The sequence below is a fragment of the Coturnix japonica genome, chromosome 25 (assembly GCF_001577835.2).
Source record: "Coturnix japonica isolate 7356 chromosome 25, Coturnix japonica 2.1, whole genome shotgun sequence".
Taxonomy (NCBI): domain Eukaryota; kingdom Metazoa; phylum Chordata; class Aves; order Galliformes; family Phasianidae; genus Coturnix; species Coturnix japonica.
This window is the reverse complement of record NC_029540.1, coordinates 2,234,574-2,248,209: the sequence shown is the minus strand read 5'-3', so window position 1 is coordinate 2,248,209 and position 13,636 is coordinate 2,234,574. Positions and strand designations below refer to the sequence as shown.

The 13,636-nt window shown below is 63.3% G+C and overlaps 5 protein-coding genes across 8 annotated transcripts in view; 4 read left to right on the top strand and 1 right to left on the bottom strand.

The window, feature by feature from the left end:
* Window positions 1-101: 101 nt before the first annotated feature.
* On the top strand, window positions 102-2,464 carry VPS72 (vacuolar protein sorting 72 homolog). The gene is made up of 6 exons (XM_015884663.2): window positions 102-281; window positions 847-999; window positions 1,201-1,312; window positions 1,422-1,601; window positions 1,687-1,828; window positions 1,997-2,464. Exons 1-6 carry the CDS (start codon window positions 165-167, stop codon window positions 2,376-2,378), a joined length of 1,086 nt encoding a protein of 361 aa, XP_015740149.1. The 5' UTR covers window positions 102-164; the 3' UTR covers window positions 2,379-2,464.
* A 485-nt stretch (window positions 2,465-2,949) lies between these two features.
* TMOD4 (tropomodulin 4) lies at window positions 2,950-6,423 on the top strand. The gene is made up of 10 exons (XM_015884664.2): window positions 2,950-2,980; window positions 3,525-3,667; window positions 3,767-3,923; window positions 4,238-4,360; window positions 4,648-4,737; window positions 5,242-5,372; window positions 5,633-5,740; window positions 5,832-5,975; window positions 6,073-6,217; window positions 6,291-6,423. Exons 2-10 carry the CDS (start codon window positions 3,545-3,547, stop codon window positions 6,311-6,313), a joined length of 1,044 nt encoding a protein of 347 aa, XP_015740150.1. The 5' UTR covers window positions 2,950-2,980; window positions 3,525-3,544; the 3' UTR covers window positions 6,314-6,423.
* A 2-nt stretch (window positions 6,424-6,425) lies between these two features.
* LOC107324557 (sodium channel modifier 1-like) lies at window positions 6,426-9,233 on the bottom strand. Of its 2 annotated transcripts, none has more exons than XM_015884665.1 (8): window positions 9,122-9,233; window positions 8,709-8,779; window positions 8,507-8,595; window positions 8,334-8,419; window positions 8,167-8,261; window positions 7,950-8,086; window positions 7,568-7,703; window positions 6,426-7,488 (listed from the first exon to the last, which is right to left on the bottom strand). In XM_015884665.1, the coding sequence occupies exons 1-8, from the start codon at window positions 9,170-9,172 to the stop codon at window positions 7,389-7,391; spliced, it is 765 nt and encodes a 254-aa protein (XP_015740151.1). In that variant the 5' UTR covers window positions 9,173-9,233; the 3' UTR covers window positions 6,426-7,388. The 2 variants fall into 2 exon arrangements, with proteins under 2 accessions (XP_015740151.1, XP_015740152.1); XM_015884666.1 differs by having other exon boundaries at window positions 7,568-7,700.
* LYSMD1 (LysM domain containing 1) lies at window positions 9,171-11,303 on the top strand. Its single transcript, XM_015884667.2, is given in 6 exon segments — window positions 9,171-9,218; window positions 9,220-9,343; window positions 9,346-9,500; window positions 9,933-10,063; window positions 10,102-10,239; window positions 11,168-11,303. Coding segments are annotated over 6 exon segments (732 nt in total).
* Window positions 11,304-11,883: 580 nt separating this feature from the next.
* Window positions 11,884-13,636, top strand: part of SEMA6C (semaphorin 6C) — a 14,800-nt gene continuing 13,047 nt past the window's right edge. The window contains exons 1-4 of one of the 3 annotated variants that reach the window (XM_015884658.2): window positions 11,884-12,329; window positions 12,888-13,040; window positions 13,131-13,245; window positions 13,549-13,606. In XM_015884658.2, coding sequence (XP_015740144.1) covers window positions 12,923-13,040; window positions 13,131-13,245; window positions 13,549-13,606 — 291 coding nt within the window. In that variant the 5' untranslated portion in view covers window positions 11,884-12,329; window positions 12,888-12,922. The remainder of the gene's footprint in view (window positions 12,330-12,887; window positions 13,041-13,130; window positions 13,246-13,548; window positions 13,607-13,636) is intronic. The other 2 variants (XM_015884657.2, XM_015884656.2) reach the window with 2 other exon arrangements.

Here is a 13,636-nt window from a genome sequence, read left to right as displayed (position 1 = left end):
CACGTATGGAGGAGGGGGGGGATGTGAGTCACGTGCTCCTCGAGCAGCCAATAGAAATCAACCCAGTCTTCCGGACCTCCGGGCCGCAAGGGGGCGCTACATCGTTCGCTCCGCCCCTACGGCAGGACGACGAGTCGAGCGCCGATGGCGGCGGAGGCGCCGCGATGAGTTTGGCTGAAGGCCGCGCCCCGCGGCGCACGGCGGGGAACCGGCTGTCGGGATTGTTGGAGGCCGAGGAGGAGGATGAGTTCTACCAGACCACGTATGGGGGGTTCACTGAGGTGCGACGGCCGGGACGGGCTGGGGCAGGGGGGCTGCGGGGCGGTGTGAAGCCTTAGAGGGGGGACCCGGGGCCTAAAGGGGGTCGGGGGTCGTGAGGGGTCCGGGGAGTCGTCAGGAAGGAGATTTATGGGGGTGTGAGGTGGACTGAAGGGTTTGAGGGGGTTGTGAGGCCTTAGACGGGGGTTGGGAGGGAACCCGGGGCCTAAAGGGGGTCGGGGGGGTGCGGGGGGTCCTCAGGGGAGGCCTGGAAGGGGATTTATGGGGGTGTGAGGGGAGATGAGAGGGTTGCAATGGAGGCTGAGTGGGATCGGGGACATTTAGAGCCCTGAAGGGGTTGGTGAGGGAAACTGGGGGGGGTCCTGGAGGGGCTGGGGGCACTGAGGGGTCAGAATGGGGACGGAGGCACTTAGGAGGACAGAATGGGGCAGGGGTGGCTTTAGATGGTCTTTAACAGGGGCTCCAAATGGGGCTGGGAGGACCCCCAGGGGCAGCTGTCAATGAATGGCCCATGGGGGGGTGGTGGAGCGCAGCCCTGGCTGTGACGCTGCCCATCTGTCCCTGCAGGAGTCGGGGGATGATGAGTACCGGGGCGACCAGTCGGACAGTGACGATGAGGTGGACTCCGACTTTGACATCGATGAGGGCGAGGAACCGACGAGCGACCAGGATGAGAGCGAACCCAAACGGCGCCGCCGCGTGGTCACCAAGGCCTACAGGGTGAGGAGGGGAAAGTGGGGATGGGGCTGGGTCCATCCCAGTGTCCTCTGACCTGCTGGGAAGGGATACGGATGGCCCCAGATGGATGGGATAATTAGCAATCTGCTAATTGCTGACTGTGGGGAGGACGTGTCCCTTGGAGGACATGGGGCAGCCCCATGTGGTTTCTCCCTCCTCACATCCCTCCTGCCCAACCCTTAGGAGCCCATCAAGAGCCTTCGACCCAAGAAGGCCGACACCCCCAGCAGCAGCTCCCAAAAGGCCCGAGAGGTGAAATTAGCCCCACTGGAACTCCAGGATGAAGTAGGAGACAGTGAGTGCAGTCAGGATGGGATGTGCCAGCATCCCTGGGCTGGAACCAGGCACCCCACTGCCCTGGGAGCTGTGCTGGCCCCACACTGAGCCCCATCCTCCCACTGCAGGCCGGAAGCACATGAGGCAGTCAACAACAGAGCACACACGTCAGACCTTCCTGCGTATCCAGGAGCGCCAGGTTCAATCCAAGCGCAAGAAGGGAGGCCCCAACTACGACCGCCCGCTGACACAGGAGGAGCTGCTGGAGGAGGCCAAGATCACGGAGGAGATCAACCTCCGCTCGCTGGGTGAGGAGAGCACAGGGATTGGGAATGGGATGGGGGGTGTAGTGGGGGGTGCTGAGACCCTCTGGGCTCATCTCTGCTTCCCCAGAGAACTACGAACGCCTGGAGGCTGATAAGAAGAAGCAGGTGCAGAAGAAGAGGAAATGCGTGGGGCCCGTGATCCGGTACTGGTCCGTCACCATGCCCCTCATCACAGAGCTGGGCAAGGAGGAGAATGTGGACGTGGAGGGGTGAGTTGGGAACAGCAGATGGGATCCTGATGCTTTTCCCTTATGCTGCACACAGTCCCCATCGCTCCCATCCCTGGGGCTCAGTGTGGAGCAGCATGTTTAGTGCTGCCCACAGCCTGGGCTCCCCCAGCTCCGTGCATCCCTTAGAGCTGATTGTGGCTCTTCCAGGTTGGACCAAGACCCTCAGCAGGCAGAAGCTGCTCCAGCCTCCAGCTCCAAGTGCTCCCGCACCTTCATCTCCTTCACTGATGATGAAACCTTTGAACGTTTCTTCCCCAAATCGAAGGCTCCGCGGTTGCCGGTGCGGGAGATCTGCCCTGTAACCCACAAACCCGCTGTATATCGTGACCCCATCACTGACATCCCCTATTCCAACATCCGAGCCTTTAAAATCATCCGTGAGGCTTACAAGAAATACATCACGGCCCACGGGCTGCCCAGCGCCGCTGCTGCATCCGCTGCTTTGGGGGCTGCTCCTCCTGGCCCTGACCCTGGTCTGAGAGCCACGCGGCAGAAGATCATCATCAAGCAGAGCGTGCCCACGGCCTGAGAGCGCCTGTTCCTTGTTCCATGTCAACCTGTTTTGTGTTGTTGTTTTCTTGGCTTCTTTTTTGTAATAAAAAGGAGAAAAAAGAAGGAGCTGGAGGTGAGGGGGGAGCGCAGGTCGTGCCCTTGTTGCTGGGTTATCCAGCAGGATGAAATGAAGCCTTGTTTGCAGGCAGATCCATGCAGTGCCCCACACACCCTCCCATAGTGTTCAGATTGGGGCTGGAGGTGAGAAGGGCACACAGGCGGTCTCAGAGCTGTGGGATGTGGGGCAGCTCCGGGACATGTGGGGCAGCCTCTCTCTGCGGTGATAGAGGTGCCTCCCACAGCACCAACCCCAAACCTTCACCCCCCCCCCGATGGGGCGGACGCAGCGATGAGCCCCGATGCCCCGGGGGGGTGGGGGGGGCTCCTGAGGGCGGCGGGTACCGGGTGGAGCAGCGCGGGGCGCTGGTAGGGCTCGATAACAGCGGGATATGTGATCTCGCCCCTCCCCACTGCCGGCTCGCAGAATAAAACGCTGATCTCATGCCCTGCGCGGCCGGAGCCCTTGGCTCAGCACCGGGCACAGCCCAGGCAGGATACACAGCGCCGGGCAGCAGCCAGGTACGGCCTTGGGGGGGAGGGATGGGGGGCGGGGGGACACCGTGCCCCCAACTTTGGGGGGGGAACAGGGTGAGCTGGGGGTCCCCGTGCCAAGCGGTGCTATTGGGTTTCTCCTGCGGCTGTCAGCTCTGGGGTTACTGCGGTGTCCCCCTTGGAGAGCCCCTTCCCATTCTTAGAGCTGCGGGTTGGAGGGCAAATCCCCACCCCATGGGGGTCCCTCGGGGGGCAGAGGGCTCCATGTCATGAGTGTGTGCCTGTGGTTCCTCCCTGAGTGGCTGTGGGGAGCAGAAAGGGGGGGGGTTATGGAGGGCTGTGGGGAGCAGAAAGGGGGCGTTATGGAGGGCTGTGGGGAGCAGTGCTGAGCTGTAACTCAGGTACCCCAAAAGCACCACAGTGAGGCCTGAGTGACCCACAGCCAGGGCTGCCCCACAGCTCCCGGCCAACAGGATCCCCCTCCGCCCCCCATTAACCCCCATGGCACAGCTGTGGGGCACTTAGGGGTGGAGGTATCAGTGTCTCATACCCCCCCTCCAACCCCCCCCAGGCCACCCCCATCCCACAGCCATGACATCCTACCGGCAAGAGCTGGAGAAATACCGGGACATCGACGAGGACAAGATCCTCCAGGAGCTGTCGGCCGAAGAACTGGAGCAGCTGGACACAGAGCTGCTGGAGATGGACCCTGAGGTGCGCAGGGGGGGTCAGCACAGCATAGGATGGGAGTGGGGGGGGTCGGGCAGACAGGGCAGCAGTGGCACCCATGGGTGTCCCCCATTGCTTGTATAGAACGTGCTGCTGCCGGCGGGGCTGCGGCAACGGGATCAGACACAGAAGAGCCCGACGGGACCGTTGGACCGCGAGGCGCTGCTACAACACTTGGAGAAACAGGCATTGGAGGCAAAGGAACGTGAGGACCTGGTGCCATTCACTGGAGAGAAGAAAGGTGTGGGAATGGGGGGTCGTGGTGGGGGGACAGGGCAGTGCAGCACCAGGTATATTTAGCTTGGCGGCACGGAGCTCACCAGCAGCTCAGATGTCCCGGGCGAGTTGGTCCCCCGCCAGCCCCGGGCATGGCCACCCCCTGGCAATGTCACAGTGCTGGCAATGCCACCCCCCAAGTGCTGCCAACCCCCCTGTGCTGCCACCCCTCAGCGCGTCCCTTGCTCCTGCCTTACATGGGGGTCACTGAGACCCCAGGGTTGGTGTCACTCCTCGCTGTGGGGCCGTGCAGGGTGTGAGCCACATCCCACTGCACAGGGAAACCCTTTGTGCCCAAAAACCCAACGCGGGAGATCCCCCGTGAGGAGCAGATCACGCTGGAGCCGGAGCTGGAGGAGGCTTTGGCCAACGCCACTGAGGCTGAGATGTGTGACATTGCAGGTGGGTCCAGCACAGAGCTGCTGTGTCACACCAACCCCTCACACCGAGCTGCTGTTGTACTACAGCATTGCACACCCCCATCTCCATCCTCCCCATCCCCATATCACACCCATATCCCCCCCACCCTTCATGCTGTGACCATGGAGTCCCCACCATCCCCTGGCTCCAAGAGCAGCATCTCTCTGCACTCAGCTCACAACCCCCAACCCATCCCTGTGGGGCTGCAGCTGCCCTGGGGGCAATGGGGGGGGTCTGGGGTGCATGGTGACCCCATGGGTGTCTGACAGCCATCCTGGGGATGTACACACTGATGAGCAACAAGCAGTACTACGACGCCATCTGCAGTGGGACCATCAGCAACACGGAGGGCATCAACAGTGAGTTGATGGGGGGGAGGGTGGAGGATGGGAGGGGGGGGGGCAGCGGGGCTGGTGGTGGGATTGGGGTGAGGGAACCCCCCCTCTGCGCACACCCACGTGTCACACAATCATTATGGTTGGAAAATACCTCCACTGTCACTAGGTCCAATCCCGACCCATCCGCACCGCGTTCACTTCAATTAAAGGATCATAGAATCACTGGGGTTGGAAAAGATCTCCAAAGTCACACAGTCTGACCCCAGCCTGGCCCCACTGTTCCCACCAACCATGTCCCTATATAGGATCACAGAACTATGAGGGTTGGAAAAAGCCTCCGAAGCCACCCAGACCAACCCTAACCCACCCCACTGCCCATAGAACAACAGGATCACAGACCAACTCCAACCCACCCCCACCGCCCATAGAACAACAGGATCACACAACCAGAAGGGTTGGGATCACCACCCCCACCAACCCCATCCCTCACACACACCCCTGTGTCCCCCCCAACCCCATGCCCAGGTGTGGTGAAGCCAGATAAATACAAACCAGTGCCAGATGAGCCCCCAAACCCCACCAATGTGGAGGAGACGCTGCGGCAGATCCAGGCCAACGACAGCGCGTTGGAGGATGTCAACCTCAACAACATCAAGGTGAGGGGGCACCCCTGGCTCTGGGCTGACCTCAGGGTGCTCACCTTGAGCCTGGGGGGTTTCTGGAGGTGCTGTGCCCCCCTTGATATCACCTACTGTGTCCCCTTGGTGCCACTTGCAACCCTTCAATGACAACCTGCGTGCTCTCGGGGACGGCTGTGCCCTGGAGACATCCAGACCCCTGAGGTGCATCTCCCACTGTGCACCACTATGGGGCCATTCCCACCCCATCGGTGACAGCCATGTCCCCCTGGCTGCAGGACATTCCCATCTCCACGCTGAAGGCCATCTGCGAGGCCATGAAAACCAACACCCATGTCAAGAAGCTCAGCCTGGTGGCGACCCGCAGCAACGACCCTGTGGCCAATGTGAGTCCATCCCCACCATCCCAAAAGTGGGGGCAGGGAGGTGAGGTGACACCCCGAGGTGACACCGCCAGGTGACATGGGCATCCCGCAGGCTGTGGCTGAGATGCTGGCAGAGAACAAAACACTGCAGAGCCTCAACATTGAGTCCAACTTCATCACCAGCACCGGCATGATGAGTGTCATCAAGGCCATGTACCAGAACAGCACCCTAAGCGAGCTCAAGGTGGACAACCAGGTGAGGACGGGCAACCACAGGGACCAGGAGGGGCCGGGGGGTTGTGATGGGGGGGCCCTGAATCCCCCTTTTGCTCCATGGTACCACTGCCCTGCAGTGCCAACGCCTGGGGGACACGGTGGAGATGGAGATGGCGACAATGCTGGAGAAGTGCCCCTCCGTCGTGCGCTTCGGGTACCACTTCACACAGCAAGGCCCCCGTGCCCGAGCTGCCATCGCCATCACCCGCAACAATGAGCTCCGTGAGTGCCCCCCCCCCCCAAATTAAAGGGTTAATGGGATCTTGGGACCTGACCTGCCTCTCCCCTGCACCAGGTCGCAAGCAGAAGAAAACCTGAACATCCCCCATCACGGCCCCACTGGAGCCCAGAGCTCGGCTCAGCCATGGGTTCTGCTCTGGGCTCCCTGGGGCTGGATCCACTGTAAATAAAGAGGACGGAGACACGGAGCTGGAGTTGGTTTGTGGAGTGTAATGCCCTCTTTCACAGCCTGAGACCCAGAGGGCCCCAATTACCTCGAACCATTAACGAAAGGCTCGTTAAGGGGCCCAGCCGGACCTCTGGATCCCCTGGGGAAGCAGCAAGCTGCATGGTCGGGTCGGGGTATTTATACCCAGAGGATTGTGTTACAGGGCCCGGAGCAATGCCAGGATTTGGGGCAGGAGGGGAGCAAGGCACCCCCAGCAGGGAGGTGGGCACCCATGGAGCTCAGAGCCAGGCACCCAGAGCCCCATAGTAGCCAGCAGTGTGGGTCTGTGGGGTGGGTGGGGGTCTGCAGGGCACTGGGAAGAGCCCCCAGCCCAGTGCAGGGTTTGTGCTGGCACCCACTGCAGCCCTGGCACCCATCCCAACAACTATTTATGGCCCCGAGCTGAGCAAGCGGGTAAATCCCAGTGCCCAGGTGTAACATCAGCCGGGGCAGTGCTGCCAGGGAGCCCCCCCCACCCCAGACAGGAGCTCTGGGGCCCATGGGACGTAAGGGCTAAGGGGTGGGGGTGTTCTCCTTGGGGTGCAGGCGGTGGTTTGGGAGCTGGCAGGGCTTTGTCCTGAGGTGGGAGCACCCATAGGACCCACAGGCTGATGGGGGGAGGTGGGGGTGACGTGGCTGGGCGCTGCGCCGACTGCAGGGACAGCTGCTGAGTACGAGGAAGGGGAGCCCAACGCTGCCTAAAGGCCATGACCCCCCCAGGCAAACATGTCTGCACCACACTGAGCGTGACCTGGAGCAGGGACAGCTGGGGACAGCCCAGAGCCCACAGCCAGACCGCAGTACTACAATAAGGACACCCTCAAAAAGGGGCAATCTGTGAGCACAGAATGAAGGGACCCCGCAGCACCAGGCTGTATTTCCCCTTGACCTGCACACCCCTTCATCTCCAGCTGCCCCATTCTCACAGTGGTGGGGCTGAACACCTCAGGTGGGGGGCAGAAGGGGGGGCTCATCCTCATCAGAGTCAAACTCGGCGTTCTCATCCTTCACCCACTTCCCAGAGGGGTCCTGGATCCATCCAGCACTGCAAACAGACAGACAGATGGAGGAGGGCTGAGCAGGGGGGCAGGGATGGGGGTCCCACACCCGCAGACCCCGCTCACCTCCGAAGCTGTAGGTATCGCTGCAGCTCCTGGCGCCGTGTGGGGCTGATAGTTGTGGGCTGACTGGGGGGCGGTGATGGCCGAGCCCCCCTCGGGCCGCCCTGCTGGGTGTGGGTGGAATCCACAGCTGCCTCTGCTGAGTGTAGAGAGAAAAGAATCAGAGAACCAAACCTGGAGGAATCCAGCCCCACTGCTGATACTTCCCACTGTACCACAACCCTCAGCATAGCGTCTCAGCGGCCCTCACAGTTCCTCCTCTCCAGGCAGATCCACCCCATCCCCTCAGCTGCCTGCAGACCCCACAGCTCCCCACCCACCTCCAGACACTCCCCACGTCCTCCTGGCAGCGCAAAGTCCGACTCTGAGCTCCGACAGCACTCACCTCCCCTCCCACCGCAGTGCCTGGGCAGCACAACTGCAGCTGTGGCCTCCACTGCATCTCTGTGCTCCTTCATGGCTGTCGGGGCAGCACTTGGCCCCATTCGGGTCCTTCCTGCTCTCACACCACTTCCATTCACCCTACAAGGGACACCATCAGGGCTTGGAGTTGGGGGGGGTGGGATGAAGGCTCTCCCCACACTGCAGAGCTGAATCCTCACCCTGTCCTCCTGCAGCAGCTGTTGTATGGAGCTGCCTTCAGCAGCGCGCTCTGTGCGATCCGCTTCGTCCTGAGCAGCAGAGGAGCTGGGGAGCCCTGTGGGGGGACGGGGGTCAGAGCTCAGAGCTGGGAATATGGATGGGGAAGGGGAGAGGGCTCCGCACTCACCTCAGCGCCCACCGCTGCCTCCTGGCACTGCTGCTCCCTCACTGTCGCCTCCTGAGTGCGGCTGCCGCCATAGCAGCGCCGGAGACCTGGAAGGGAAGGGAGAGAAGTAAAGGGGAGTGTGTATGGGGGGGGCTCAGCACTGCTCCTCCCGCCCCTCACAGCCCCGCACTCACTGCCCACGTGTTTCCTGCCGGTCCGATGCACCGCCAGCACCTCCAGCGTGTCGAAGACGGGGCGGTGCGGGCACACGGTGCAGGCGTATCTGTGTGGGGACCAACCGCGGGGTGTCACGGAGCGCAGCGCTGTGCCCCCCGCTGGGCCCGCTGCTATGGGGGTCCCACCCCCACCCCCCGCATTGGGGTCCCGGCCGTTCACCTCCCGCTCCTCAGCAGCAGCGCTTCGTCCTCCGGGATGTAATTGGCCAACAGCTCCGACACGCGTCTCCTCTGCCAGGGGGACACGAGGAGCGTCAGGGCGGCCCCGCCTCGGCCTGACCACCCCAAAGGCCTCACACCACCCCCAAAGGCCTCGGCCTAACCCACCCCAAAGGCCTCACACCACCCCCAAAGGCCTCGGCCTGACCACCCCAAAGGCCTCACACCACCCCCAAAGGCCTAACCCACCCCAAAGGCCTAACCCACCCCAAAGGCCTAACCCACCCCAAGGCCTAACCACTCCCCCCGGCCTCACCCCTCCTCCCCCCCGTCCGCCAAAGGACACCGGACGGGACCCGCTGACGCACTGGGGAGGTTTTACCTGCAGCAGGTTTTACCTGCAGCAGGTTTTACCTGCAGCACGGCCAGCTGCCCCGCGTCGTCCCCGTCCCGTTTGAAGGACATGTCGGAGCCCCGCGTCGCACCGCCGCCGCCACGGGGAGCACCCACCCGTCCGCTTCCGGGTCCTCCGTCCCGTCGTGCCTCCCGCGGGTGTGTTGACCAATAGGGAGCGCGGCGCGGCGGAGCCGCGAAGCACGATGGGAAGTGTAGTTCTCCGTCGCACTTCCGTCGTGGGACGAAAGGTCGCTGAACTACGACACCCAGCGGGCTCCGCGCCGGGCCCGAGCAGGGCCGGGGAGCGGCGGGGCGCCCCGCGATGGCCGGGGGTCGTGAGCACCGCGTGGGGCCGGGGGACACATTGCCGGGATTGGCGCTGCGTTATGGAGTCACGGTGAGATGGGGGGGGGTCAGCGGGATGAGCCCGTCCCACGAGTCCCCGGCCCGGCCCGGCCCTGTCCCGCCCCCATCACATCCCGTCCCAACCCCATCCCCATCGCTGTCCGTGTCCCCATCCCCGTCCTCTCCTGTCTTCCTGTCCCATATCCACCCCATATCCATCCCATTCCGTCCCATATCCATCCCATTCCGTCCCATTCCCGTTCCCATCCCATTGCTTTTCCCATTCCTGTCCCTATTCCACCCTTTATCCCACCCCATCGCCCCCCATCCCCATTCCCCCCCAACCCCACCCCATCTTTATCCCCCATATCCCATTCCCCCTCTCTATCCCCATATCTCCCCCCATCGCCCCCCCATATCTTCCCTCCATATCCCCCCCCCCCCCCCCCCCCCCCCCCCCCCCCCCCCAATCTCTGTCCCGCAGATGGAGCAGATCAAACGCGCCAATCGCCTCTACACCTCGGACACCATTTTCCTGAAGCCCACCCTCCTCATCCCCCCCCCGGGCTGCAACAGTGAGGTTCCCATGGGGTCAGCACCGACAGACCCCACAACCACCGCCAGCCCCACACCTCACCACCAGCCCCACAGCTCACCACCAGCCCCACAGCCACCACCAGCCCCACAACCACAACCAGCACTGACCTCACAGCCCGCGACTTCCTGCGCCGCCTCGACGCCGACATCGGTCGCTCCAAAGCTGCGGTGGTGGAGCAGCAGCTGCGCATCAGGTGAGCACCAACAGCCACCCCACAGCCACCCCATAGCCACCCCATAGCCACCCCACAGCCACCCCATTGACACCCCACTGACACCCCACAGCCACCCCATTGACACCCCACTGACACCCCACAGCCACCCCATTGACACCTCACTATGGGGTTTGGCTTTGGGGTCACCACTCGGCACCACCAATTCCGTGTACCCCAGTCCCACACTGACCCACTGTCCTATTGGGTCTGGTTATGGGGATGTCTCTCAGTGCCACCCTGTGTCACCCACCCCACAGCAACACCTTCCTATGGGGTTTGGTTATGGGGTCACTGCTCACTGCCCTCCCCCCCCCCCATCTCACTCTCTTTCCTATGGGATTTGGTTATGAGGCCACCACTCATTGCCATCCCATGTCCCCCAACCCACTCTGCTATGGGATTTGGCTCTGGGGTCACCCTGTACCCCCACACCACACCAAGACCTTTCTATGGGGTTTGGGGTCACCACTCACTGCCACCACCTGTGTCCATCCTCCCCCCCCCCATCTCACTCTCACTGTAGGGTTTGGTTATGGGGTCACTGCTCACTGCCAGTCCCCCTTTCCACTGTCAACCCAATATGTCCCCCATCTCACTCTCACTTTCCTATGGGGTTTGGTTATGGGGTCACCGCTCATTGTCACCCCATGTCCCCCAACCCACTCTGCTATTGGGTTCAGCTCTGGGGTCACTGCTGACTGCCACCCCATGTCCACTACCCCACACCAAGACCTTTCTATGGGGTTTAGTTATGGGGCCACCACTCATTGCCACCCCATGTCCCCCAACCCACTCTGCTATGGGATTTGGCTCTGGGGTCACCCTGTACCCCCACCTCACCAAGACCTTTCTATGCGGTTTGGTTATGGGGTCATAACTCATTGCTCCCCCCCCAATGTCCCCACAGTGTCCCTGAGGCCGCTGTCCCTGTCCCCCCCCCGGGGCCATCCCTGCGGGGTCCCCAGCTGGGGGCTCAGCCCCTCACCCGGACACGGCGGGCGGCCGCACTGCGGGACACCGAGGATGAGATCTTCACCTTGTGACCATGGGGACATCGCTGTGGGGACACCATGACTGTGGGGACACCGTGACTGTGGGGACAGGACATGGGGGGCTCCTGTTGGGTCGTGCCCCACTTTGGGGGTCAGCCGAACCCAGGGACTGGAGCCCCTCCCTTGCACTGGGGTTCACCCGGTGATGCTCTCCCTCTGATCCTATTTATTTGTATGGCTTTGGGGTTTTTGCCTTTGGGGGTGTTTGTGGGGTTGGGGGTCTCAGGCCCCCTCCGGGGTGAGGGGGGGGTCGTTCACCCGTGGGTTTCTCCACCCATCAGTATGTAAATAAAAGGGAGCCCTGTGTCACCCCATGGGACCCCGGCACTGTCCCAGTTGTGGGGTCTCCATCCCGGCTGTGGGATGCGGGTCCTGCCCCTATTAATCCCCTCGGGCCGCCAGAGGTCGCCGTGCGCCCTCATTGTGGGGGGGGGGACCCCGCAGTGTCACCGTGGGTGGCACCGGGTGGGAGGCGCGGACCCCATAGAGACACGCGTGGAGAGACGGGAAATGCGACGGGGTGTGGGGACACCAGTGGGGCGCTGCGGGGACGTGGGGGGCGGGGGGGAACTAATGGGACATTGTGGAGACACGGGATGGGGGGTACCAATGAATGGGGCACCAATGGGGCCCTATAGCCGCGGTCCCGCGTGGGCGCTGCGGAGCCGCGGGAGGAGCCCACGTGCGCGCACACGCGGGATCGAGGGGCTCAGCTCATTACGGTGATTAGCGCTAATTATAGCGCCGCCCGGTGGGGGGGGGGGGAGGAGAAGGGGCCGCGCAGCGCGGTGACACCGCGACCCCCCCCATAGAAACAAACCCCACAACCCGAACTACCCCAAATCACCGCGTCCGCTCCGCGCGTGGGGCGCCCACGAGTGTCCGCAACCCCTCCCATCCCTGCCCATCCAACTCCCCCCCCGCCCCGTCCCACTCCGTCCCGTCCGAATCCGGCCCCGTTCCGGGGCGGAGCCGCTGCGGGAGCGCTCGGGGCGCGGCGCTCGGCGGTACGGGGAGGTGGGACAGCGGGTCCTATGGGGTCCTGTGGGGTTATGGGGTCCTATGGGGTCCTGTGAGGCTGTGGGGTGGTGGGTCCTGTGGGGTCCTATGGGATTGTGGGGGGTTATGGGGTTCTGTCGGTTTATGGGGTCCTGCGAGGTTATGGGTTCGTTTGGGTTCCTGTGGTGTTATGAGGTCCTGCGGGGTACTGTGGGTCCTATGGGGTTATGAGGCCCTATGGGGTCCTGTGAAGCTGTGGGGTGGTTGGTCCTGTGGGGTCCTGTGGGGTTATGGGATCCTGTGGGGTCCTATGGGTCCTGCGGGGTTATAGGGTCCTGTGGGTTCCTGTGGTGTTATGGGGTCCTATGGGTCCTTTGGGGTTATGGGGTCCTGTGGGTTCTATAGGGTTATGGGGTCCTGTGGGTACTATGGGGTCCTATGGGTACTATGGGGTTATGGGGTCCTGTAGGTCCTATGGGGTCCTGTGGGTACTATGGGGTTATGGGGTCCTACGGGGTCCTATGGAGTCCTATGGGGCTGTGTGTTGTGGGGGGGTCTGACGCTGTCCCCGCGCAGCGCGTTGCGGTGCCACCTCTGGGGCCGCCCCGGCGATGCCGCCCCGCGTTGCGGGCTCCCCCCCTCTCCCCCTCCTCGTCCTCGTGGGTCCCGCAGCGCTAGCGCTGTCCTTCCCGCGGGACCTCGAGCCACGCAGCGCCGTGGGGCTGCCAGGTGAGCGGGGCACAACGGGACTGGACGGGACGGGGACGGAGCGGGGACGTGGGATCACCCCCCCCCTACACACACCCACTCACCCCGCAGCCACCGCCTCCTATCCGCGCTTCGGGGGTCTCCGCGGGGACAACGGCAGCGCCGAGTTCGGCATCGGCTTCCAGCGGATGCTGCGCCTCAACGGGACGCTGCTGGTGGCCGCGCGGTGAGCGTGCAAAGCGCGTGTGTGAGCGTGCAAAGCGTGTGTGTGAGCGTGCAAAGCGTGTGTGAGCGGCCGCTCGTGTGTGCGGGGCTGCTCGTGCAAGGGCTGTTCGTTCCCGTGTGTAGGGTCGCGTTTCTTTGCACACGTGTTGGTGCCGGTACTCACATCTGCCGGCTTGCCGTCGCTTGCACACGTTTGTGTAAAGTCCTGTGTTCTCGTTGCACACTCGTGTGCTCTCATGCATCGCTCCGTGCTCCTGTTGCACAGCGGTGCGTGTCTACATGCTCCCCCCGTTGTGCCCCGCAGGGATCACCTCTACGCCTTCGCTTTGGGGGGGGACCCACGGGCGCTGTACCCACAACGGGTAATGGGGCATGGGGGGTGTATGGGGGGC